The sequence below is a fragment of the Peromyscus leucopus genome, chromosome 4 (genome assembly GCF_004664715.2).
Source record: "Peromyscus leucopus breed LL Stock chromosome 4, UCI_PerLeu_2.1, whole genome shotgun sequence".
NCBI classification, from domain to species: domain Eukaryota; kingdom Metazoa; phylum Chordata; class Mammalia; order Rodentia; family Cricetidae; genus Peromyscus; species Peromyscus leucopus.
The window spans coordinates 87,122,341-87,146,847 of NC_051066.1; the positions used below are offsets into that span (position 1 = coordinate 87,122,341).

Here is a 24,507-nt window from a genome sequence, read left to right on the forward strand (position 1 = left end):
TGAATGGATTTCCTTTTATAAACATAGGACTGGAAAGAGTCTAAGAGCCAGAGGGGTGTGTGTGTGTGTGTGTGTGTGTGTGTGTGTGTGTGCATCTCTCTCTCTCTCTCTCTCTCTCTCTCTCTCTCTCTCTCTCTCTCTCTCTCTCTGTGGGTGGGTGGTGGGGGCTGATGGGTGGCCCAGGCCAGAACAGTGTCTTTTGAACTTGCAAGACTCTTGAACTCAGAGCAGTGCAAGATCAAGCCAGTTAACATTCCAGCCTGGAGATAGGAGGGGGCTCCTGAGCTCCTACTCCGAACTGAAAAGCTATTGCCAGTTGACGTCTTCTAGGGGAGAGTCAGTTTTCTTTAAAGGAATGGCCACTGCATGGTCAACTATGCTACAGTGGATGGCGCCACCGGTGCGTGGGCGGCGTGAACTGCAGTCTGTGGACTCTTAAAAAAAAAAGAGGTCACCAAGTTGGGAGGATATAGATAGTATGTATGTGTGAAATTCTCAAAAAAAAAAAAATAAATAAATAAATAAACAAAATAGGTCAAACATTCTAAAATTACACAAAAAGGTAAGCTTATTTTCTTAAGGCTCTCCCTGTGTGACTGACACTTTGTTTTGGTATCTTAGGCGTTCCCTAAGGAAAAACTGGTTTTTAAACTGACACAATGACATACATTAAAGCTAGGATTATCAAGAAAAAGCAATACCAGAAATCCCCCTTCCTTCTACACAGACAAAAGGTGTTTAGCTCCTTGCAATGCAGGAGGGTCTTGTGTGGCCTTTTCCTCACTGCTGACACTTTCTCTGTGCATCAGAACCATAGAGGGGCCCATCCTGGTGGCTAGGATGTAATTCCAGCTACTTGGGAGGCAGCTGCTTGGAGAATTTTGCGTTCAAGGCCAGCCTGGACAAATGAATGAGACACTGTCTGGGTTAGTATTAATTATTTCTGTCTCATCGCTGCATGGAAATGCCTGACAAAACAACTTAAGGAAGGGACGGTTTGTTCTGTGCCACAGTTTCAGGGAGCACAACCCAGCGTGGGGGAACATAGAATCAGGAGGTGGCCGGTCACGTGCTCTCCACAATCAGGAAGCAGAGAGCATGCATACCGGTCCACATCTTGCTTCTCTATTTAGTCTGGGACTCCAGCACATGCAAATGGTGCTGCCCACATTCAGTGTGAGGCTTCTCACCTCAATGAACTTAATCTAGATAATTCCCAATGGACATGTCCACAAACTTTTTTCCATAGTGATTCTAAATTCTACCAAGTTGACAGTCAAGATTAACTCTCTCAAAATAAAGAGCCGAAGATACTGTAGTTCGGTGACACAGGGTGTGTTGGAGGCCCCATTGTTAACCCCCAGATCATACAACACAACAACAAAAACAAAAAACTCTGTGAGATAAGCATGGTCACTACCTTGATTAAAAGATCTTCAAAGCCAGGTGTCTGACTTTAATCCTAGCACTCAGGAGGCAGAGGTAGTTGATTTTTGTGAGTTCAAGGCCAGCCTGATCTACATACTACACAGTGAGTTCTCAGACAGCTGATGCTATGTACAGAGACACTGTCTAAAACAAAAACAAAACAAAACAGCTAACCACCACTCCCCTGATGTATGTCAATTGCATGAAATAGTGTCGAGAGCAAAATGTTAAATAAATGTTTGCAATCACTTTCCAAAAACAAGTCTTGTCTGAAAATAGGCATAATAATTATTCTTAGTAATTTTTGTTTGTTTTGAGACAGGATCTTGACATGTAACCCAGGCTGGAATAAGAATTCCTAATGTTGAGATTACAGACATGCACTAACATGCCTGGCTATACTACTTGTTCTCTCTCTTGTTTTTAATATAACACTTTGGGCTGGAGAGATGTCTCCACTGTTAAGAGCACTGGCTGCTCTTTCAGAGGATCTGGATTGGATTCCCAGTACTCACATGGTGGCTAAAAACCACCTGTAACTCCGGTTCCAGGGGATCTGTTGCCCTCTTCTGGCCCCTTCAGGCAATGCATGAAGGCAAAATGCCCCTACACATTTAAAGATAAAAAAACCCTCAAGGTCTCACTCTGATCCTGGTTGTCCTGGAACTCATTATGAAGACTAGGTTGGCTTGGAACTTGTAGCAATCCTCTGTGACGTGGGATACTGATGTTTCCAATAAAGAAATGTGGTTGAGCTGTGTATATAAATTTGACAACCAGGCAGTGGTGGCGCACGCCTTTGATCCCAGCACTCGGGAAGCAGAGCCAGGCGGATCTCTGTGAGTTGGAGGCCAGCCTGGGCTACCAAGTGAGTTCCAGGAAAGGCGCAAAGCTACACAGGGAAACCCTGTCTCGAAAAACCAAAAAAAAAAAAAAAAAAAAAAAAAAAAAAAAAAAAAAAAAATTGACAGATAACTATTTTAAGTAATGACTGTGAGAAGGCAGCTTCTCAAATGATGGCTGAACAAAGCATTGATCTATGGTACAACAGAATGGTATTAGGAGTCATTTTATTTCTATGTTATTTTAACAGAACACTAGTGCTTGGTTTTTACCATAGTAGCCTCTGGTTCTCGGTCATCAAAACTGTGTCAGTAACAGGTTCCATCTCGTGGAATAGGCCTTCAGTCAAATCAGATGTTGGTTGGTTACTCCCAGAGGCTTTGTGCCACCATTGCACTAGCCTATCTTGCAGGCAGGACACATTGTAGATCAAAGGTTGTGGCTGGGTTGGTGTCTATATTTTTCCTTTGGTAGCATGCAGAGTACCTGCTTGTACCAAAGACACTAGCATGCAGGGGTGAGGTCTCTCTGTAGATACCAGCTCGACTCCTCCGTGTTCAATGAATTGTGTAGGTATTGCCCTCAGCAATAGTGCCTTGTCATCAGTTTGTGGAGAGCAACCTTTTGTCTTGGCCATAGTTTAGGTTGTTTTAGGGTTTTTTTTTTCATGGAACCCCTTTGTCCAACAATTCAATTAGGTGCAACCCATTCCAGACACTGGAAGCTTCATTTCGTAACAAAAGATGTCTGGCTGGGGTTCTGTCTCCCCCATTATTTGGCAAATCTATTTATATTGCTTTCATAATGCATATATTTTAGGAAGTTTCTAGTGTATTAGTTTTCCATACTACCATTCAAATGGCTGTCTCTTTTCACATTCCCTTCCTCATCCCCTCCTCCTCCCTACTTGATCCTCCCATTCTAGCCCCTCCCACACCAATCCATCATAGCTATCTCTTCTACTTCCCTTTCCTAGGTAGATCGATCTGTCCTCTCCTGCTCCAATCCCTTACTTTATACCTAACCTCTGTGGTTCTATGGAGTGTAGCTTCGTTATCATTGACTTAACAGCCAATGTACACATATAAGCAAATATACACCATATTTGTCTTTCTGGGTCTGGGTTACCTCACTCAGGATTTTTTTTTTTTCTATTTCTGTCCATTTCTGTGAATTTTGTGATTTCATTTTTAATGGCTTAGTAATATTCCATTGTGTAAATGTAACACATTTTATTTATCCATTCATCTGTTGAGGGAGATGTAGGTTGTTTCCAGTTTCTGGCTATTATACATAGGACAGTAGTCAGGCAGTGGTTGTGCACATCTTTAATTCCAGCACTCCCAGGAGGCAGAAGCAGGCAGATCTCTGTGAGTTTGAGGCCAGCCTGAATTATCGAGTAACTTACAGAGCAGCCAAGGCTACACAGAGAAACCCTGTCTTGAAAAACAAAACAAAATAAAAAAAAATAGGGCAGCAATGAACATGGTTGAGCAAGTGTCTCTGGTGGGATGAAGCATCGTTTGGGTATATGCCCAAGAGTTATATAGCTGGATTTTGAAGTAGATTGATTCTTATCTTCCCAAGGAGCCGCCACACTGATTCCCATCGTGGCTGTATGATTTTGAAGTCCCACCAGCAATAGATGCATGCTTCCCTTACTCCACATCCTTGTCAGCATGAGCTGTCATTTGTTTTACTGATCTTAGCCATTCTGACGGGTGTAGGATGAGATCTCAAAGTACTTTTGATTTGCACTTCCCTGATGGCTAAGGATGTTAAACTTTCTTTAAGTGATTCTCAGCCATTTGAGTTTCCTCTTTTGAGAATTCTCTGTTTAAATCTGCATCCCATTTAGAGACCCACAGCCAGACAATATGCTGGGAGTGAGAGACCTTATAAACACTAAGCCATAAATGGAGTGTTTCCATCAAATTCCTCCCCTCGGGGCATCAGAGGTCCGGGAAGAGTGTAAGAGCCAGAGGGGATGAAGTCACTAAGGAAACAAGACCCTCTAAATCAACAGGATTGATGACATGTGAACCCAGAGACTGAGGCAGCGTGCAGAGGGCCTGCACCAGTCTGCACCAGATGGGGTCCAAGAGCTGAAAGGAGAAGTGGACACATGGCCCCATTCCTAACCCAGAAGCTATCTCTAATTGATAGGCACTTGCAAATGAAAGTTTAGTTTCCTCCAAGGGAAACAAATTAGTCTTAAGCGCAGGCCCCATGCCCAGCCGTAGATGGCCAACAGAAAATGGACTTAGTGGCATCTTTGGAGGTTCTTTGTCTGATAATGTCATGTTTTTTAAAATTATTATCTTACCTTCTATTTTTATTTCATTTACATTTATTTAATTTTTTTTCTCTCTTTTTACCCCATAAGTCCTTTGCATTATGGCTTCCAGCTTAGTGTTTTTATGGTATTCCTGAGTGTGCAAATGAGTGGGTCTCTGTGTCCATTTCTTGTGCCTTTTCTTGGACTCCTTTTCTTCTGTTTGTCTGATGTGTCAATTTTTGTTCTATCTGATATTATTATCCCTTAGATGCCTCTTTTCTAATGAGACAGAAAGGGGGTAGATCCAGATGGGAGGGATGATGGGAGGAACTGGGTGGAATAGAGGGAGTGGTATTATTAGAAGGTGTGGCTTTGTTGGAGTAGGTGTGCCCTTGCTGGAGGAGGTGGGTCTCTGTGGGGGCGGGTTCTGAAGTCTCCTTTGCTTAAGCTACTCTAGGTGTGTGGCACACAGACTCCTCTGCTGCCTGCAGATCCATTACACTAACTGACAAAATGTTAACTGTTATGGCAAAGAGATAACAAAAATACAGAATTAAATGTTAAAAATACTATTATTACTAGGGTACATGAGAGGGTAATGAGGGTGAAGTTTTTTATATATGTTAAAATACTGTGATTGGGTGGGCCTACCCTGATGCATCCTTCTCCCCAACTCTTGATTCTCTCTTTATTAATGGCACAGCCAACTAACTGTCCATTCAAGCAATAAATGTTGGCATCACCACTACTTCTCGGATCCTGACTTCTCCATTTACATTTGGATGTAAAATTCTAAATTTCCCCTTTCCCAGCTGTCTTCTTGGCTCTCATCTCCAGTCATACCCTGACAAGTATGGCCTGAACTTTCCTAGTGATTTAATGTCTCTGACTGGAACTTCAATCTCTTTTACAGACTGATTTCTCAAGAGCATATGCAGACTTTGAAGCCAGACAACCCTGGGTTTGAACCATGCCATTAATTACTAGGTGTATGACCATAAAATTATTTAATGTTTGTGTTTTCTTTTGTGTGTGTGGTGCAGTCTATGTATGTTTGAGTGTGAATGTTTATGTGGGGTAAGTATGGAGGCCAGCAGTTGATTTTGGGGGGTCTTCCTCAATCACTCATCATGCTCCACCTTTTTGTTTTTTGAAAGAACATTTTGAAAAAAAAAAGTTGTAAAGAAATGGTTACAAACTTATTTGCATATATAGGAAATCTTATTAAACTGCAGTTTGTAATTTTAAAATGGAAAGGAACTAAGCTTTTTATCAGGAGAATACAGCATGTACTCGATGAAAAGACTAATGTAAAATAAGTCAAATTCTACAAAAAATTAAAACGTGTTTACAAGTAAACGTGGCCACAATAAAGGCAAATGTGGGTTACAAAGACACTGTTGACGTGAACTCATTTTGTTCCTTTGTCTCTAGATATTTATCCAGAAGGCTTACGTATTAAGCAATTACAAAAGAACTCATTTTGTTCATGGTTTTCAGACAGGGTCTCTCACTATGATGGGTAATCTTGGTTGTTATCACACCATGGCAGGGGATCCTCAACTGAAGAATGGCCTTCATCAGATTGGCCTTAGGGCCTGTCTGTGGGAGCATTTTCTAGATTGCTGGTGGATGTGGGAGGCCAAGGCCAGCCCACTGTGAACAGTACAATCCTTAGGCATGTGGGGCTGGGCTGCATAGGAAACAGAATGTAGCTGAGGGGCTGGAGAGATGGCTCAGCGGTTAAGAGCACTTGTTGCTCTTGCAGCAGGCCAACGTTTAATTATCAGCACCCACCTGGTGACTCAATGACTCACACCACTACAGTTCCAGGGACCCAAAGCAGTCTTCTGGTGAGTGACTGTGGGTACCAGGGACTCACGTGGTGCACATAATACATGCAGGCAAAACACTCATACACATAAAAGGTTTTTTTTTCCCTCCCTGTGACAGGGTTTCTCTGTGTAGCTTTGGAGCCTGTCCTAGAACTCGCTCTGTAGACCAGGCTGGTCTTGAACTCACAGAGATCCTCCTGCCTCTCGAGTGCTGAGATTAAAGGCACAAGTCACCACCACCTGGCCAATAAAAGGCCTCTGAAATTGAGCCTGGAAATGAATCAGAAAGCAGGATTTCTCCGTGGTTTCTACATCAAACTCCTGCCTTGAGTTCCTTCCGTGGCTTCCTGTAATGATGGACTGTAAATCGGAAGATGAAAGAAACTCTTTCTTTCCCAAGTTGCTTTTGCTCATGGTGTTTATGACAGCAACAAGAAACTAAGAGGGACAGTCACAGAACCTGTGGCTGGCTAATGAGCACCAGGTGTTTGCCTGTCTTCACCTCGGGGCACACAGTCAGGCTTTTCATGTTGATGCTGAGGATTTGAGCTCAGCACTTTCCCAAGTGAGCTCTTTCTCCATCCTAACCTTTGTGTTTTCAATCTGGGTTCCACACCCAAGTGTAGTAGTTCACATCGTAGGCCTGCTGAGTTCTGATGAAGGGATCTACAGGGTGCGGCGACTGGTGAGCTTTAAGTGATCTGTAAGGGACAGCCATTTTAAAGACTGTGTAGCTCTCAAGTTGACAAACCTTCAGGGGTTCCCTCATCTTCGTAGGTTCTCCCATCCCTTCCCACCTATTAGCTCCTGTTCAGTCAGCAGGCTGTAGCTGGGGTGTCTACTTCTCATGAAAAGCCTACTTCTGGCTTTTGTCTTGAACCTCTTACTGCATTCAGCTCACTGTAGCAGAAATCATGTTTATATAATTATCTTCTTTGTGAGTTCAGTACTGCCTGTGTATATATAGTTCTGTGAGCAATTAGAAACAATAGATGGCTATTAGGAAGGGTCATGAAAGACTGGGGATGAAGGTGACACTTCTTATGCCAGGCTGATTTTCATCCTTTACTTTCACTATTTTTTTATTTTTTGGTCTTTTGAGACAGGATTTCTGTGTAGTCCTGGAACTCATTCTGTAGACCAGACTGGTCTTGAATTTACAGAGATCCTCCTGCCTCTTGAGTGTTGGGACTAAAGGCACATGTGCCACCAGCAGTAGCTTGCTTTCATTATTTCATGTAGCTTCCCTAAGACAGAATTAACCTTGGCTTCTGTGGTTTTTTTTTTTTTTTTCTTTTTTCACCTGTGCCAAAGACGAATGTAGCTCTACCACTGAGCTACATTCCCAGCTCTCTCAGGCCTTTCTAAAACTTTCCTGCTACCCTGTCTAGCCAAGTCCTCCTAGGTGAGTTAACCTCTCTAGGGCTGTTACCTCATTGCAAAACAAAGGTATCATGAGTACCTATGAGAATCAAGCGCTCAATAAATGTGAGTTACAGCAATTATGTTTACTAGTTCTTTTCAAGATTTTCAAGCACCTTTCCATTTTCCCCATCCTCCTCTCTCTCCACTTGGGCTGCTGTCCACACCTGCCACGTGGGACTCACCCGAGACCCATACCTCCTTTCTAAATCCTGATTTTAAAATGACATATCCTCTTTCCATTAGGAAGTTGACCAACCAACCAAACAAAAACCTCACTGTACATCTCGGGCTTGGAGTTATGCAAAAATACTCGTATGAATTAGGAGCGATCACCCTAAGTGACTCTATAGCGTCCTTTCGTTACAGACCACTCCTGCGGTTCCCGCCCCGGCCGGCCCGCACCGGGATCCCCGGGGCCCGTGCTCGGCCGCTTCCGGTGGGGCCTGCGCTCTGGGCGGCGGCGGCTCGCGCGCTCATCTCGCCGGGCGGCCTCATGCAGGCTGAGCGCGGGGCTCGGGGCGGCCGCGGGCGGCGGGGCGGTCGGGACCGGCCGGGAGGGGACCGAGAGCGGGCCGGAGCCGCGGCGGCGCTGGCGAGAGGAGGCGGCGGGGACGGAGGCGGCCGGCGGGGTCGAGGCCGGGCTTCCGCGGAGGCCGAGGAGGCGGCGCCCCGCGAGGCGGCCGCCGGGAGCCTGGAGGCCGAGGCGGCGGAGCTGGCACACGGGTAAGGGGCGCGGATGGCTGCGGCAGCCAGCCGGCGTGCAGGACGCGCGCGCGAGCCACGGCGCCTGCGCGGGACGGAGCCGGGGGGCGCGCGTGGACGGTGCACGCGCAGGCCCCCGGCTGCTGGCGGTCCAAAGACTGGGCGGACCGACCCGTCTTCGGGTTTTGCTGGCGCCCGCGTCCCGGAGTCTGAGGGTGTCTCGGCTACCGCGCGCTGTCACTGAAATTAACCCTCCTCCCCGCTGCGGCGCGGGCCCGGAGAGGTTTCTCCCTGGGTGCATGAACCCAAACAGATTTACTCAGAGAGGTGTTCCTCTTTCCAATGTTTCCTTTATCCCATCCCAACATTGCCTAGGTGACAGTCTCTGTTGTCATCTACATCCGGATGAAGGGACCAGTGGAAGATTATGTCTTCATTTTGGTTTGGATTGGTGTTCTCTAAGATCCTTTCCACTTTTCAGATTCATATTTCGTCTTGCTAAGAAAACTGTTAGGGGTACCTAAAGACTGACCAACCTTCCTGAGGCCTCTCTGTTCTCATTATCTTATGGTGGGCACATTGGTGCCTTAAATCAGGATTAACTGCAGAGCTCTGAAAGCTAAACAATCAATAGAGTTTTGGCCGGCTGTGCAGGGATCCCACACAGAGTACATCCTTTGCTTTGCCTCTGGATGACTAGACTGCAAATGGAAACACCTTCTAGATATGTACTACTCCAAAGTAACTTATTTGGGAAGCAAGGGGCTCTGAAACCCTTCCTTCTTAGGATGGGTGGTATGAGCCCTGAACTTACTAACTTTGATAACCAAATCCTCAGGCCAGTCATCTTCACTGAATACCTAGTTGAAACATGACACTATTCTTGATTCAATCATTAACTTCATAAAATGCGAGACTTTGTTTAGCATTTATTTTTTAGAAATATATTAGTGTGTGTGTGTGTGTGTGTGTGTGTGTGTGTGTGTGGTGTAGGGGTGCACATGTGTGGAGGTCAGAGGACAACCTTCTGGAGTCTATTCTTTCTTTGCACCATGGGTTACCAGGATAGAACCCTGGTCATTAGGTTTGTACAACAAGCTATTGAGCTATCTTACTGGCCCCAAAATGTACATTTAAATTTAAATGACACATAGTAACTATACATTTATGGGGTATCAAGTAGCATTTCAAAACATGGATACAGTGTGTGTAATGATGAGATCAGAAGAATTTGATATACCTATCATGTTAGAAATATATTACTTCTTTGTGTTGGTGTGCTGGCTAGTCTTATGTCAACTTGCCATACAAGCTAGAGTTATCTATCTGAAAAGAGGGGACTTCAATTGAGAAAAATGCTCCTTAAGATCCAGCTGTTACGCATTTTCTTAATTAGTGATTGATGGGGTAAAGCCCAGCCCATTGTGGGTGGTTCCATCCCTAGGCTGGTGGTCCTGGATTCTATAAGAGAGCAGGCTGAGCAAGCCAGTAAGCAGCACCCCTCCATGGCCTCTGCATCGGCTCCTGCCTCCAGGTTCCTGCCCTGCTTGAGTTCCTGTCCTGACTTCCTTTGGTGGTGAATAGCGATATGGAAGTGTGAACGGAATAAACCCTTTCCTCCCCAAGTTGCTTTGGTAATGGTGTTTCATCACAGCAATAGAAACCCTAAGACAGTTAGCAATACTAAAAATCCTCTAGGCTAGCTGTTGTCTAATAATTTTTTTCAACCATAGTTATTATACTTTGCTTTTGATCTTTAGAAGTGATTTCTTCTATCCGAGTGTACTCCTGTACTCATTACCCATCTTCTTCATCCCTCCTTCCCCACACCTTTCCTAGCCTCTCATAACCACTATTCCATATTTCTTTCTTTCTTTTTTTTTTTTTTTTGTTTTTTTTCGAGACAGGGTTTCTCTGCGTAGCTTTGCGCCTTTCCTGGAACTCACTTGGTAGCCCAGGCTGGCCTCGAACTCACAGAGATCCGCCTGGCTCTGCCTCCTGAGTGCTGGGATTAAAGGCGTGCGCCACCACTGCCCGGCTATTCCATATTTCTTTAAGATCAGCTTTTTAGTTTCCACATATAAATGAGAAAATACAGTATTTTTCTTTGTGTACCCAGCTTATTTAACTTAACATAATATACTTTAGTTCCATCCATTTTTCTGCTAGTGACCATTTCATTCTAATGTTCTGAAGGCTGGCTGAATAATCCTTTGTGTCTATGTATTCTCTTCTTTTGAAAAAAGCCCCCCCTTTAAATTATGTATGTATGTTTTTGTTTTTGTGCGCATAAGTGCAGTGCTAGCAGAGACCAGAAGAGGGCATCAGATCCTTAGAGCCCTAGTTAAAGATAGTCCTCCAGACAAATGCTGTTAACTAACTGCCTCTGAGAGCATCTGCACACATGGCCTATGCTTACACGCGCACACACACAAACATGTAAATAAAAATAAGTAAACATGAGAATGCCAATGTTTCTTTGGAACATATCGACTCCAGTTCTATTGGAGATGTACCTAGTAGTAGTAGCATTGTGGAATACCTACTGTTTTTTTTTTTTTTAGAACATCCATACTGCTTTCTGTAATGCTGTACTAATTGATGTTCCCACAGCACAAGAGAGTTCATGTCTCTGCATTTTCCTTAGTCCTTGTTATATTCCAAATTCCTTCTCTTCCTCTTTCTCCTCTTCTAGACTGGATCTTACTCTGTAGTCCATGCTGGCTTCAACTCAGGATCTTCTGCCTGTACTCTAAGGTATGGGATTACACAGGTACTTCACCACATCTGGCTTCTTTATTTAACTGTTTGTTTGTTTGTTTGTTTGTTGAGACATGATCTTACCATGTAGCTCAGCCTGCATCTGGTTCTCAGTTGCTGGCACCGCAGGAATGCCCCACTTTTATTTTAATAGCTTTTTTGTTGTTGTTTTTGTTTGTTTGTTTTTTGCATACAGGGTCTCACTATGTAGACTTGGCTGGCCTGGAACTCACTATGTAGACCATGCAGACCTTGAACTCAGAGATCTGCCTGTTTCTGCCTCCAGAGTGCTGGGATTGAAGGTAGGTTTTTTTTTTTTTGCTTTCATTTAAAAATTTCTAGATACTCCTAGGCAAATAGTTTGTTCTCACTTGTGCGTTTGAACAGTTTGAGGTTGTTACATATTTTACAGAGTCTCTTTTGCTGGTTAAACAGTTTGCAAACATTTCCTCTCCTGTAGGCTGTTCTCATACTCTTGGTTGTTTCCTTTGATGTGCAATGCTCTTTTGATGTGATCTATTTGTCAAGGTTGCTTCTGTTGTTTGGGCTTTTGAGGTCATATCCAAAGAAAACTTTGCCCAGAGCAATGTTCTGAGAAGTCTTTCCTGACAGTCTCACAGTTTCAGGTTTTATATTTAATTCTGATTTATTTTGAGTTGGTTTTGTATATAGTTTATATCTCATGGGTATGGATATGTACATGTATCCCTGGGGTTTTCTGTTCTGTTTCATTGGCTCCTCAGTCCCTTTTTGGTGGTGGAACTGAACTTGGGATGGAGTGCATGCTATTAAACCACATTTCAACCACTAGCTCTCTTTGTACCAGGACCATACAGCTTAGCCTGTTGCCTTTGTAGTGTGTTTTGAGGTCTGACATTGTAATGCTTAACTTTTGTTCCTCTGCTCAAGATATTTAGGGTCTTTTGCAGTTTTATCCAAATGTTACCAGTGGTTGTTCTGTTTCTGTGCAGAATATCTGGGTTATCTCAGGGGCATTGCATAGAATCTGTAGATCACTTTGGGAATTACGTGTAGTAGAATATTATTTTAAGGTGCTACTTTTGTTTATGTTGCATTTGTTTAACTCTGTGAAGCTGTGTTACTGTGCCTGTCTAGAACACCTTATGGTCTAATAAAGAACTGCATGGCCAATAGCAAGGCAGGAGAAAGAATAGGCGGGGCTTTCAGGCAGAGAGTATATATGGAAGGAGAAATCTGGGAGGAGAGATTGAATAGTTAGCAGCCAGAGGAGGACGACTCCAGAGGCCAGCCACCCAGCTACACAGCAAGCCATGGAGTAAGAAACAAAGGTGTACAGGAATAGAAAAGGAAAAGCCCAGAGGCAAAAAGATAGATGGGTTAACTTAAGGAAAGCTGGCCAGAAACTAAGCCAAGCTAAGGCTGGGCATTCATAATTAAGAATAAGCCTCCATGAGTGATTTATTTGGGAGCTGGGTGGTGGCCCCCCCCACAAAAGAGCAAAAACCCCCAACAACAATTACAGGCATTTGAACAGTAGTAGTTCTTGTGGTGGTATTCTAATTGTACTGAAATGTGATTTTGATTGTATGTTAATAAATAAAATTACCCGGGGTCAGAGCTATTAGAGCCATAGCAAGAGTGTGGCGGTGGTGGCACACGCCTTTAATCCCATAGATCTCTGTGTGTTCAGGGATACAGCCATTGGAGACATATGCCTTTAAGAGCTGGGGGGCTGTACATACAGACAGTGACGAGACAGTCACGTGTTTGGGTTTACAACCAATGAGAAGGCAGAACAAAATACTATAAAAAGACGGACAGACAGGATATAGCTCTCTCTTTCGGGAAGCTGGGACACCGCAGGAGGAAGGGTGAGATTTTAGCTCTGAGCTCTGACCTCTCGGCTTTCTCTTTTACATTGGTTCTATGTTTCTTATTTAATAAGACTGTTGGTTACATCTACAAGTTCTTCCATCTATGAACTCAGGAAGGCTCTGTGAAATCTTGTAATTTAATGTCTTCTCCAGTTGTTTTCATTGATGTTTTATAACCATCATTGCAGATGTCAGTCACTCCTTTGGCTACATTTATATGTATTTTATTTAAAGTTTTTGCTGGTATTGGTTTTTCGATTTTTTTTTCCACTTTCACCAATGCTGTTATACTAAAAAAGCAACTACATTTTGTATGTTAATTTTGTATTCCGTAACCTTTCTGAATTTATCAGTTTTAATGTTTTTGTTAGCATTGTTATATATTTATATAAATTATATATATATATTATATAAAATATACATAATTAATGTCATCTGCAAGTTGGGGTTACTTAACTCCCTCTTTTTCTGTTTGTATGCCTTTCTTTTGTGTTCTACAATGACTGAGACTTTTGGAGATAAGATTGTACTATGTAACCCTGGCTGGCCTGGAAACTCACTGTACCAACTAAGTTGGCCTTGAACTCATAGAGATCCACCTGCCTCTGCCTCCTGAGTGCTGGGACTAAAGATGTGCACCACCACCACCTGACATGATTATTGTTTTGATGAGTTGTTAACAGGGAGGAAATTAAGGACTGTTACCATTTCTTGGGGTCTCCCCCCCCACGCCTTTTCCTGCAGATAATAGTAAGTAATGAACATTTATTGAGCACTTATGAACACTTAGTTATGAGACTTGCACATCGTGGCACAGCTAAGTCACTCACAGTTATGTTTAAATTATTAAGTCACAATTTATCTGAAGCTCACTGAGCCTGGATTCAACCTGGGTCTGTTGACTCCAGAGCCCGCTCTTTTTTTTTTATTACTTCTCTGAGTTTCTGGTCCAGTTTGAAAAGAGGTGGCTCAGTGGTCAGAACTCTTGCTGCACAAGCATGAAGATCTGAGTTCAGATTCCCAACACTGTGTAAAAAGCTGGGCGTTGCAGCTCGCGCTTGTAACCCCAACACTGTGTGGTTGGGGCAGAGACAGGAGGATTGCTAGGGCTTGCTGGCTGCCAGCCTGGCCGAGCTTCAGGTTCTGTGAGAGACAGTGTCTGAAGTAAATGAGGCAGAAGGCAATGGAGGAAGATCCCCAATGTCTTCTGACTTGGCAAGCATAACTGAAGGCTTGAATACACAGATACACCGCATGCGTAGGGCTGGGGCGGGGCGTAGAGAGAGAGAACTGTTGTGATGTTTTCACATCTCTTCCCCCTCATGTTTAAATATAATTATAAGGCTGTATAGTGATACTGGTAAAGCGTTTAGATCTTTGAATATTAGCAGACCTTTGTGTTCCTTATCCATATTTCTATGGCATAGTGAAACAAAAATCTCACTATGTAGCCCAGGCTGGCCTTTATCTGTGCTACCATTCCTAGTCTGGTCACCTTTTAGTTACTTATATCCAATAAAAAGCAAGAAAGCTGGTAATTACTGCACTAAGGAAAGTAGAACTTTGAAGGCATATTGATTTATTTATTTTACCTTTTTTTTTTTTTTTTTTTTTTTTTCTGTGTAACTACTCCCTGGCCTGAGCAGTAAACACTAGCCATTGCTGAGATTCTTATACGTCGTAAACGGCAAGTATCTGGCTCTGGTGCTCAGCCTTAGAACCTGATTTGGTGTCATATCAGGTCTTGGCAGGTGTCTACGGCTTGTTCTGTCCCTGAGACCGAAGGGGATTGCTGGCATCATGACAGCCAGTAGTGCCTGTAAACTTATTAAACTCAGACTCTAACAACAGCTTCCAAGAGTGTTTTTCACTTTCCCAAAAGTCTGAAGCTGACTTAGCTAGAAGCTGAATGTGCCTGAGTGTCCGAACAGAAAATTGCTTTAGGATTACATTTTGGAGCCAGGTTACATGGTGAGTTCCAGGACAATCTGGGCTACATTGTGAGGAAAAGGGACGTGGCATTCTTTCTTGTCACTGTGAGCCATTGTGCAGGCATCCAGTGTCCTGTGTAGCTCTTCTTGTTAGCAGTGTGCTGTTTCCCCACTGGCCATTATTTCACCCAGATATTTCCATAATCTACACAGACAATTCATCCTCGAACCGTTTTACTTACTCTGAAGAAACCATGCATAATACTGTGTCTATACGTTTACAGCTAATGTATTTTAAAATCAAACAGATCAGATACTTTTAAAATATACAATTCCCAGCATATTCTGTGCATTTGTTAATTAAAACATGGAGCGGGAAAGCATTTTAAGGGCTGAGGATGCAGCTCCGTTGATAGTGTTTGGCTAGCGAACATAAAGCCCTGGGTTTGGTTCCCAGCACCAGATAAACCCCGGGTATGGTGTTGTACACCTTACGGAACTCAGAATGGGAGGCAGACTTTCAGAACTTACACAGTACTTAGAGGCCATTGTGGGCTACATGTGTCCCTGTCTCAACAACAGCCATAGAAGCATTTAAAATAAAACAGTCACACTGTTTTTATGATTGAATGGTCTTAAATACTGTGGCGACTTGATACTGGCTTCATACATTTAAAAATCATATCAATAAAGAAAAGTTTCAACTGTTCCTTATATTTTTAAACTCATATTTTCTCCCCACATTTTACTCATAACATTATCTGGGGTAATATATTTTATGCTCGAAAATTGTTTAGTAGCTGCCTTTCACTTTCTATGTAATAATTTTATTTTGTTTTTGTTTTGAGACAGGGTCTCACATAGAGCAGCCTGGCCTTGAACTTCTGATTCTCCATCAAATTCATATATTGTTTTAGATCATCAATTCTATAATAGTTTTATTTTTGTATTTATGAAATTGAGTTACACCGAGAGACTGTTAATTGATGTGTATTTTGTGAGAAAGTAACTATGTATAGATACCTATATGTTCTCCAATGTGAATAGGATCATTATCATTTGTGACAGGAGCAATTAGAACTGTTCAGCTAGTAAATACCAAAAATGTGCTGTGTGACTTTCATGTATGTGTGTTTGGAATTCCTGGACATCCTGAATTGTGCTGTTATGGTTTAATGTCTGTTCATTTAACCTTGTGTTCTTTGTGTGATTAGATTCAGTCTGTCCTTTCCACACTCTGGAGTGTGGCTTACTTAGAAGTATGAAGTACAGCATTTCATCAACACAAGTTCTCCTTAAAAGATTTTCTTTCTTTCTTTTTTCTCTTCAATTGTATGAGGCGAGGTCTCTTGTTCTACAGTCCAGGCTGTCCTGGAACATGATATTATAGCTTGAGATGGCCTTGAGCTCTTGCTCCTCTTGCCTTAAGTGCTGGAATTATGGGCATGTGCCATCAGATCTAGCAGGACACTACTCCCCCCAAGAAACAAATACCAGAGTTGAAAGTAAATCTGTAAATTGGGGTGTGCTCAGAGCAGGGTGCCTGAAGGATGGCTCCTCTGTTTATAACACACCCAATAGAAATCTGGTCATTGTGTGAGGAGGGTTATAGAATGCGTTGCTTTCCTCTGAGCAAATGCCCTACACATTAAAAAACAAAACAAGCTGGGTGGTGGTGGCTCATGTTTTTAATCCCAGCACTCTGAGCCAGGCAGATCTCTCTTGAGTTTGAGGCCAGCCTGGTCTACAGAACAAAATCCAGGGCAAGCACCAAAACAACACAGAGAAACCCTGTCTCGGAAAAAAAAAAAAAAAGATAAATAAAATTGTGTCTTTTAACTAAATCAAATAAAGAGTAATCAACTTATCTGTCAAATGAAAGTTGTGTTAACTCCACCTCTGAAGCCCCTTCCAGCTCCAAAACAATGAACAGAGAACATGAGGCCCAGGGCAAGAGGTGTAGCTAGGTGTGAGAACATGTGCCTAGGTCTGAAAAGGGCCTAGGTCCTATCCTTGGCATGGGGAAGACATTGGGGCCAATCCCAGGTAGCAGCCCCCGCCTGGAGCCATGCTCGCTCTTGCCGGGTGGAACTGGAGTCAGAGCACAGTTTTAGCTGTGAACAGCAGGTGGGGCGAGCGGCCCATTCACGGAGCCAACATGCCAGGCTTGCAGCAGGCAAGCAGCCGCAGGGGAAGCTCCTCATTGGCTGGCTAGCTACTACTCAGTGTAACGCTTCCGAAACCTTGCTGCCCCAGCCCACTGGGAAGGTCTGAGAAATAACACATTCTCTTCATCATGCTCTTCGTTGTTTTCTCCTCCCTTTGTCTTACAGAGAAACTTCCATTTCAAAAGAGTCTCCATTGTGTGTATTATTTGTTCACGGTCTATGTTATTTTCCCCACAAATACATAAATGCTGAGCTTCCCCCCACCCCTTCTCCCTGTTTCCCACTCTGGTTAGTTCCCTTTGTCCCTCAGTTTCCCTTCTTCCACACAGTTTCACAGACACATGACTTTATATGTCTGTAAAATCTAGGACCCACAACAAATGAGAGAAAACATGATTTTTTTCTGACACTGGCTGGATTTGCTCTCATTACTCCCAGTTGTGCCTATTTTCTTGCAAGTGCTGTGACTTTCTCTTCCTCTGTGGTTGAAAGAACTCTGTTGAGTATAGAGATCAGATTTGCTTTATCCATCCTTGCAGAGGAAACTCTCTTGATGGTAGAGTGTTTTACTTTTGGGAGATGTGAGATGTTTTCCCTGCCTGATCAACAGCATGCATGCCTGGGCCATGATAACTGTATGTTTCATGTGACCGGGGTATTTTATCCTGAATGTGGCATTTCCAGATGGAAAACTTTCCTGGAACTGGCTTGTAGGGTAAACTCCGGGCCTGGAGTGTTACCGTGTTTCTGAATATTGGTATAATTTTACTTATTAATGTATATTGGGGCTCAGAATCAAAGTAGAACTTATATCCATAGAATACACCACGTGAAGTAGCAGGGGTTGGGAGCTGTCAATTTCTTTTGGGTTTTTAGCATCTTCTGCTATGTTGATTTTTATTTGGTGTACGCTCTTGTTTTCTGGATGGTAGACAGAAGACTTACATGTGTAATGATGTTTTGGTGCCACAGCTGCCTGAGACTCCCATTTCACCCAACTGTCATACCCTTAAAAACACGTTTATTTCATCATTATTTTTATATGTTTGTTTGTTTTTCAAGACAGGGTTTCTCTGTGTAGTTTTGGTGCTGTCCTGGATCTCACTCTGTAGACCAGGCTGGCCTCCAACTCACAGAGATCTGCCTGCCTCTGCCTCTGCCTCTCAAGTGCTGGGATTAAAGGTGTGCGCCACCACCTCCTGGCACTATTTTTATGTGTGTGTGAGTATGTGCCAAGTGTGTGCTGATGCTCATGGGGGCTAGAAGAGGGTATCAGATCCCTTATGGCTAGAGTTACAGGCAGATGTGAGCTGCCTGACTTGTGTGCCAGGAGCCAAACTCAGATCTTCTACAAAAGCATTGCATGCTCTTAACCCTCTTTAAGGCTGAGCTATCTCTCCAATCCTATATTTATGTTAAAGAAAAAGTTTATCCAAGTGGTAATTGGGACATGCCTGTAATCCTAGCACTCTGGAAGGCTGATGCAGGAGAATCATTAGTTTTTGTTTTGCCAAAATTAATGACGTGGGAGTGGTGCCACTCTAGGCAGAGTAGAGGTGGTCCTGGATTGTATAAGAAAGCAAGCTGCAAGCAGGTCAGGGTTCCTCCATGGTTTCTGTGGTTCCTGCTCTGCTTGAGTGTCCGCTTCAGCTTCCTTCAGTGATGGGCTGTGGTCCGGATGTGTAAGCCAAGCAAGCCCTTGCCGCCTCTAGTTGCTTTTGGTCAGGTCTTTATCATAGCAATAGGTAGCAAACTAGGACCTTTCTCTTGAGAGTTTGGGATACAATTTAAGTTCAGCGGCCTCACAGTTAGAAAAAGCAACACTAGAATTTAATTTGTACTTTTCCCCCAAAGAGTATTTGGACATTTTCAGTGGGGATCTGGGGAATGTGGAATTAAATGTTACTTTGGATTTCTGTGAAGCAGAAGTCAATAATCTGCCAAAAATAAGGCCACACAGTGATGACTGGCACTGCTAACTCCCACACTCGGGTACCAACGCGTGCTGTACTGTGGCTCAGCTTCCAGGCGTTTGGTCCACCTCACCTACCCACCACACTGATCCTGGGATTTGCATTTTGTCCTGCAGGATCAGGGGCTTTGAGAAAATCCACCTTTCTCTAAAGCAAGGTGAAAGCTTCCTCCTTTCCTCGGCCGTCTTTGCTGCCCTTTCTTTTAATTAAAAGATTTCCCTTCCTAATGTTGGAAGAGCTTCCTAAAGGTCACACTTGGAAAGAGCTGCAGAAGGGAGATGTGGACCACAGGACTCTGTCCTGTTGTAGGAGAAACGGTTTCCTGAAATTCACAGCAAAGTGCCTTTTCTCATTTTATTTTTTATTTTGACTCCAGGGACAGGAAGGGAAGGAGGTTTTCTAATGTGTTGCCATGGTGCCATGCAGTTAAGGATCAGTTCAATCAGAGGGGTGTGTCGGGCAAGCATCTTCCAAATGCCATGCACTCTGCAGCAAAAGGAGGTTTGAAGAATCACGCCTTCCCTTCTACTTACAAAGGACTTGTTATTGACCTCTCTGTATAACTTGTGCAGCAATTTCTGTGGGCTTTGGGAACCACTTCTGAGAGTTCTGTGAGCACTTGCTTTTCTCCTCACATTAATGCCATGAAGAAATGATTTTAACCTGGAACAAATGCGGCCAGCTCTCCAAGCAGAGCAGATGTGTGTTTTCTACACCAGCTGCCAAAGGAGACTGAAAAGGAGGAGAAATTCAAGAGGAGCTTCACTTGCTGGGAAGTCAGAACCCTTCCACAGAGACTTTTTACATGATCGTTATAGTGGCTTGTTCTTTCTCATTTGGTCAGTGTGTACATGTGACTGCCACCCTGGCAGATGTGTTTTGACTTTTGTGTGAACTGGCAAGTCAGACAGTCTTTGCTGGTTAGATTGGGTTTGACCTTTGTCTAAGAAGACAGCTTCAGGGTTGTGTAGCAGGGCTCAGTAATAGCTGGCATGCGCAAGGCCAGCAGGTTAGTCCTTAGCAAAAGGAGGGGAAAATGTTATGTAGATACTGTATTTGAGTTTTGTGAAATTTAATATAGTAGTTACACTTTAAGACTTGCCACAGGGAGAATATGATTATAATTTGATCAAGGGTCCAAATGATGTCGTGGGACCAGTCGTGAAGACACTCAGGTGTCAGGGAAGGGCAGCAAGAACTGGAGCTCACTCTGAGCCCTTAGGTGGAGTGAGGAGAGGGAACCTTAGCACAAGGTGGAATTAAACCTTAGCAAGAATAGGTAGAGTGAGCTCTAGCCTACATCTGTTTGTCTGCTCACCTCCCTCCCTCCTTCCTTCTCTCCCTTCCATAATTTGCCAGCAGTTGACTTCTGTTTTAGTTTGCTGTGGGTTTTTTTTTGATGACTTTTCTGGGACTTGAATCTTGGCTCTTTCAGTGATTTCTAGGATGAGTTTCAGTGAGTAAGTTTTTGGGTCCAGGATCTGTTCACTTGTGTGGTTGGTAAGTTTTGGAGTGGGGGCATGATCGATTTCAAATATACTTCATCTGCATTCATATAATTGATTAGGTGTAAGATCCTGTCTACTCTGTAGCACGTCACTGAATTAAATAAGATCATTGAATGAAAATAAGTTTGGAAAGATGTATGATTTGGGATGTAGCTTGGCAAGCGTACATCAGGCCTTGAGTTCAGTCTCCAGCACTGTTCAGTTTCTGAGTCCAGTCAGTTGGTCTCCCTCTTCTCCATCAGTAGTTGAGAGAACTTTCACAAGGCCTTTAGACACTAAGATAGTTTACTTTTTCTTTTCTTTTCATTTTAGATGGTCTTATTCTATAGCCCCAGGTTAGCCTTGAACTTACTGTGCAGCCCAACTTGACCTTGAAGTGATTCTCTTTAGTGTTTTTTAAAAAGATATTTATTTATTTATTTATTTCTTTTTATTTATTTATTTATTTCTATTTATTTATTTATTTATTTATTTATTTATTTATTTATTTATTTATTAATTATATATGTCTGCCTGCAGGCCAGAAGAAGGCACCAGATCTCATTACAGATGGTTGTGAGCCACCATGTGGTTGCTGGGAATTGAACTCAGGACCTCTGGAAGAACAGCCAGTGCTCTTAACCTCTGAGCCATCTCTCCAGCCCCTTCTTTAGCATTTTGAGTGTTGAAATTATAGGCATGGGTGACCACATGTAGAGAAAAATTATTTTTTTCACACTAATATTTTGCTCAGTGAAGAGAGATTTGCACTTCAAGATATTTTCATTCTGCTTCTGCCTATAAGACCTTGAACAAACCTGCCCTCACCCCCCTAACCTTATTTCATTTCTAAAGCCCAGAGAATTCAATGGAATATGTTTGTTCTAAGAGAAATGTGAGAGGCCAACTCCACCTTTTAAAGGGTTCCTATGAGGAGAGAGGAGTAAGACACTTTTAGATAGAAAGATGGCAGAGAGGAGACAGACAGAAACACAGAATAGCTTCGGGAGGACCTGGATCAAAATCCACCAGCCCCTTCTGTCTCTTCAAAAGGGCTTTTTATAACAATGCCAAGGGGCAGGGCAAAAGACCTCCACCTTGCTAGATCAAAGCATACTGCACTGCACAGCCAAGTGCAGACCCTTCCAAACACCTGGTAACCACACCCGTGGGTAAAGCAAGCTCAGATTCTCGGACCCTGAGTAAGTTCTCACTAGGAAACCTCTGTAGGTCTCCACTGAAAAACAATATATTTTCAGCCTAATTTCCATTTTGCCTCCTTGGATTTATATTGTGGAGGAAACTTGTAAAGCCACCAGTAGAATAATCTCCCTTAAAAATGGAGCCTGGGGCTGGAGAGATGGCTCCGAGGTTAAGAACACTGGCTGTTCTTCCAGAGGTCCTGAGTTCAATTCCCGGCACCCACGTGGCGGCGCACAACCATCTGTAATGACATCTGGCTCCCTCTTCTGGCCTGCAGGGATATATGCAATCAGAGTACTGTATACTTAATAAATAAATAAATCTTTAAAAAAAAAATGGAGCCTGGTCTACAGAGCGAGATCCAGGACAGGCACTAAAACTACACAGAGAAACCCTGTCTCGAAAAAACAAAACAAAAAAATGGAAAAGGAAGCTGGTTGTGGTGGCATATACTTATAATACCACCTCTCAGGAGAATTGTTAGGTTTGAGGCCAGCCTAGGCTACACAGCAAGACTCTGTGTCTCAAACAACCCCCTCCCCCAACATTACCCAGTAGTAAAGCTCCAATCAGATGCATTGAAAAAAATTAATCCAGCTAAGCCTGGTTATGCAGGCTGGTAATCCTAACTACTCAGGAGGCTTAGGCCAGAGAATCACAAGTTTAAGACTTTTGTGGGTATCTTAGTGAGACCCTGCCTGCCTCAAAAGAAACACTAACAAAGGTAGTAGGTGCAGCTCAGTGTTAGGGTATGTAGCTAGCATGAGGGAGGCCTTAGGTTCAACTCCAGTTCTGTTAAGAACAAAAAAACAAAACAAAACAAAAAATCAAGAATCCAAACCTTGCATGGCAATGTTTGTGTATAACCCCAGCACTTGGAAAGCCTGGGGGCAGGAGGATCTGGAGTGTGAGGTCAGTCTGGGTTATCTAGTGAGGCCCTGTAGAGATAATAAAGACTCAGTTGAAGCTGTTTTATGCATTGACTGAAGTGTATCAGCACAGACAAGAACTGCAAGAAGACATCATGATTCTTATTTTGCAAGTGTTGCCAGGGAACCAGGTTTTTAAAGGTTTTAGAAATGTAGGCTTCCTGAAGCCATTTATCTTGGTAATTGGCATCTTATCAGAACTGACGGCTACATGGCAACAGGGACAATCTTCAAAGAGTCTTAAGTGATAGACCCTTCAGAGCAGCTGATGAGATGACACTTCCTTTGGGGGAGCTGCTCAGCTTTATTGGATCAGGATGGGTGATTGGCATATGGCAGGGCTGCTTTGCTTTGCTTCATCTCTCTGGAGAGACTTGCGCACTCCTTTAAGGTTGCTGGTGAATTGTTAACAGGTGGATTGGGTGGTGGATTTGGGAAGGAGGTGGATTTAGTTAAGGAGGGAAAAGTTTGGCCAATACCTTGATAGGAAAAGACTAGAAAAGCAGTGGTTTAGAATTCTGAATGTGGAAAAAAAAAACCCCAAACTTTATTAATTATTATTATTATTGAGATGTAAGTTTTACCATGTTGTGTAGGTTGGCCTTGAACTCTTGGACTCAAACACTTCTCTTGCTCTGGTCTCCTGAGTGTAAGTGTGTACCACCACACCATGCCAGTTTAAGAACAAACCCTTCCTTCTTTTGCAAGAAGCTGATACTGTTTTAAAAGGGAACTGAGAGTTACCGGAGGAAGAATTCTAAATGTTTATTACATGCTTCATCCCCAGTGTGCACCCATACAAGCCCACAAAGACACTAGTGTTTAGCAAACAGGGTCACAGGTTTCATGAAGTTTGTTGACTGGATCAAAACCTCTGTTAGAAATATTTTATACAAGATTCACGTTACACTTTGTAGCACAGCTGTAAATACCATGGAGATACTTTTGATTGAAGTGTGTGAAAGGGAAAGGTGGAACTTGTCAGTCTAGAGCAATGGTTCTCAGTCTTCCTAATGCTACAAACCCTTGAGTACATTTCCTCATGTTGTGGCGGCCCTCAACCAGAAAATTATTTTCATTGCTACTTACTATAATTTTGTTATTGTTATGAATCATAATGTAAACATTTTTTGGAGATAGAGGTTTGTTAAAAGGGTCATGACCCACAGGTTGAGAACCACTTCTAGAGACTGCACTTGCCAAAAAATTCTAGTAGCAGGAAGGAGATGCTTGACAACAGGACATAGGTGCCCTTGGAGACTGTCTCATTGACTAGTGTTACATGATTTTTATGGATAGTGGCTATGTGAGTGTGTGACTTTGTTTTAGAATAGATTCTTTACAGATGTATCAAGAGCAAATGAGGTAATACTAAAAAGTGGGGGTGAGAGGAGAGAGAGAGAGAGAGAGAGAGAGAGAGAGAGAACGAGCTCCATGAAGTAGAGAAAGAGACCACAGAGGTATGTCTGTAATCCAAAGAAGGCCAGGGGTTGTAGGCAACTGGCAGAGGCCAGGAAAGGGGCACAGAGTCACTTCTCCCCTCAGACTCCTGCCAGCACCTGCCTATCAGACGCCTACTCCACAGAACTGTGGGTAAACAATTCTCTTTTAAGCCCCTAGTTTGTGAGACTTTGTTATAGAAGTTCTGGAGACAAATAGATTTCATTTCCATTTTGAGCCACAAGAATA

General features: G+C 43.1%; 2 protein-coding genes and 1 non-coding gene across 3 annotated transcripts in view; 2 read left to right on the plus strand and 1 right to left on the minus strand.

Annotated features, from left to right (window-relative positions):
- Chrm5 (cholinergic receptor muscarinic 5) overlaps positions 1-24,507 on the minus strand; it is a 62,470-nt gene that overhangs the window by 5,122 nt on the left and 32,841 nt on the right. The window lies entirely within an intron of this gene.
- The window catches only part of Aven (apoptosis and caspase activation inhibitor), a 137,505-nt gene continuing 121,271 nt past the window's right edge, over positions 8,274-24,507 (plus strand). The window contains 2 exon segments of the mRNA XM_037205088.1: positions 8,274-8,444; positions 8,447-8,532. Of these exon segments, the coding sequence (XP_037060983.1) occupies positions 8,303-8,444; positions 8,447-8,532 (228 nt within the window). The 5' untranslated portion in view covers positions 8,274-8,302.
- On the plus strand, positions 16,579-16,707 carry LOC114683106. The gene has a single exon (XR_003733132.1). It is a non-coding gene; the product is annotated as a small nucleolar RNA SNORA11 (small nucleolar RNA).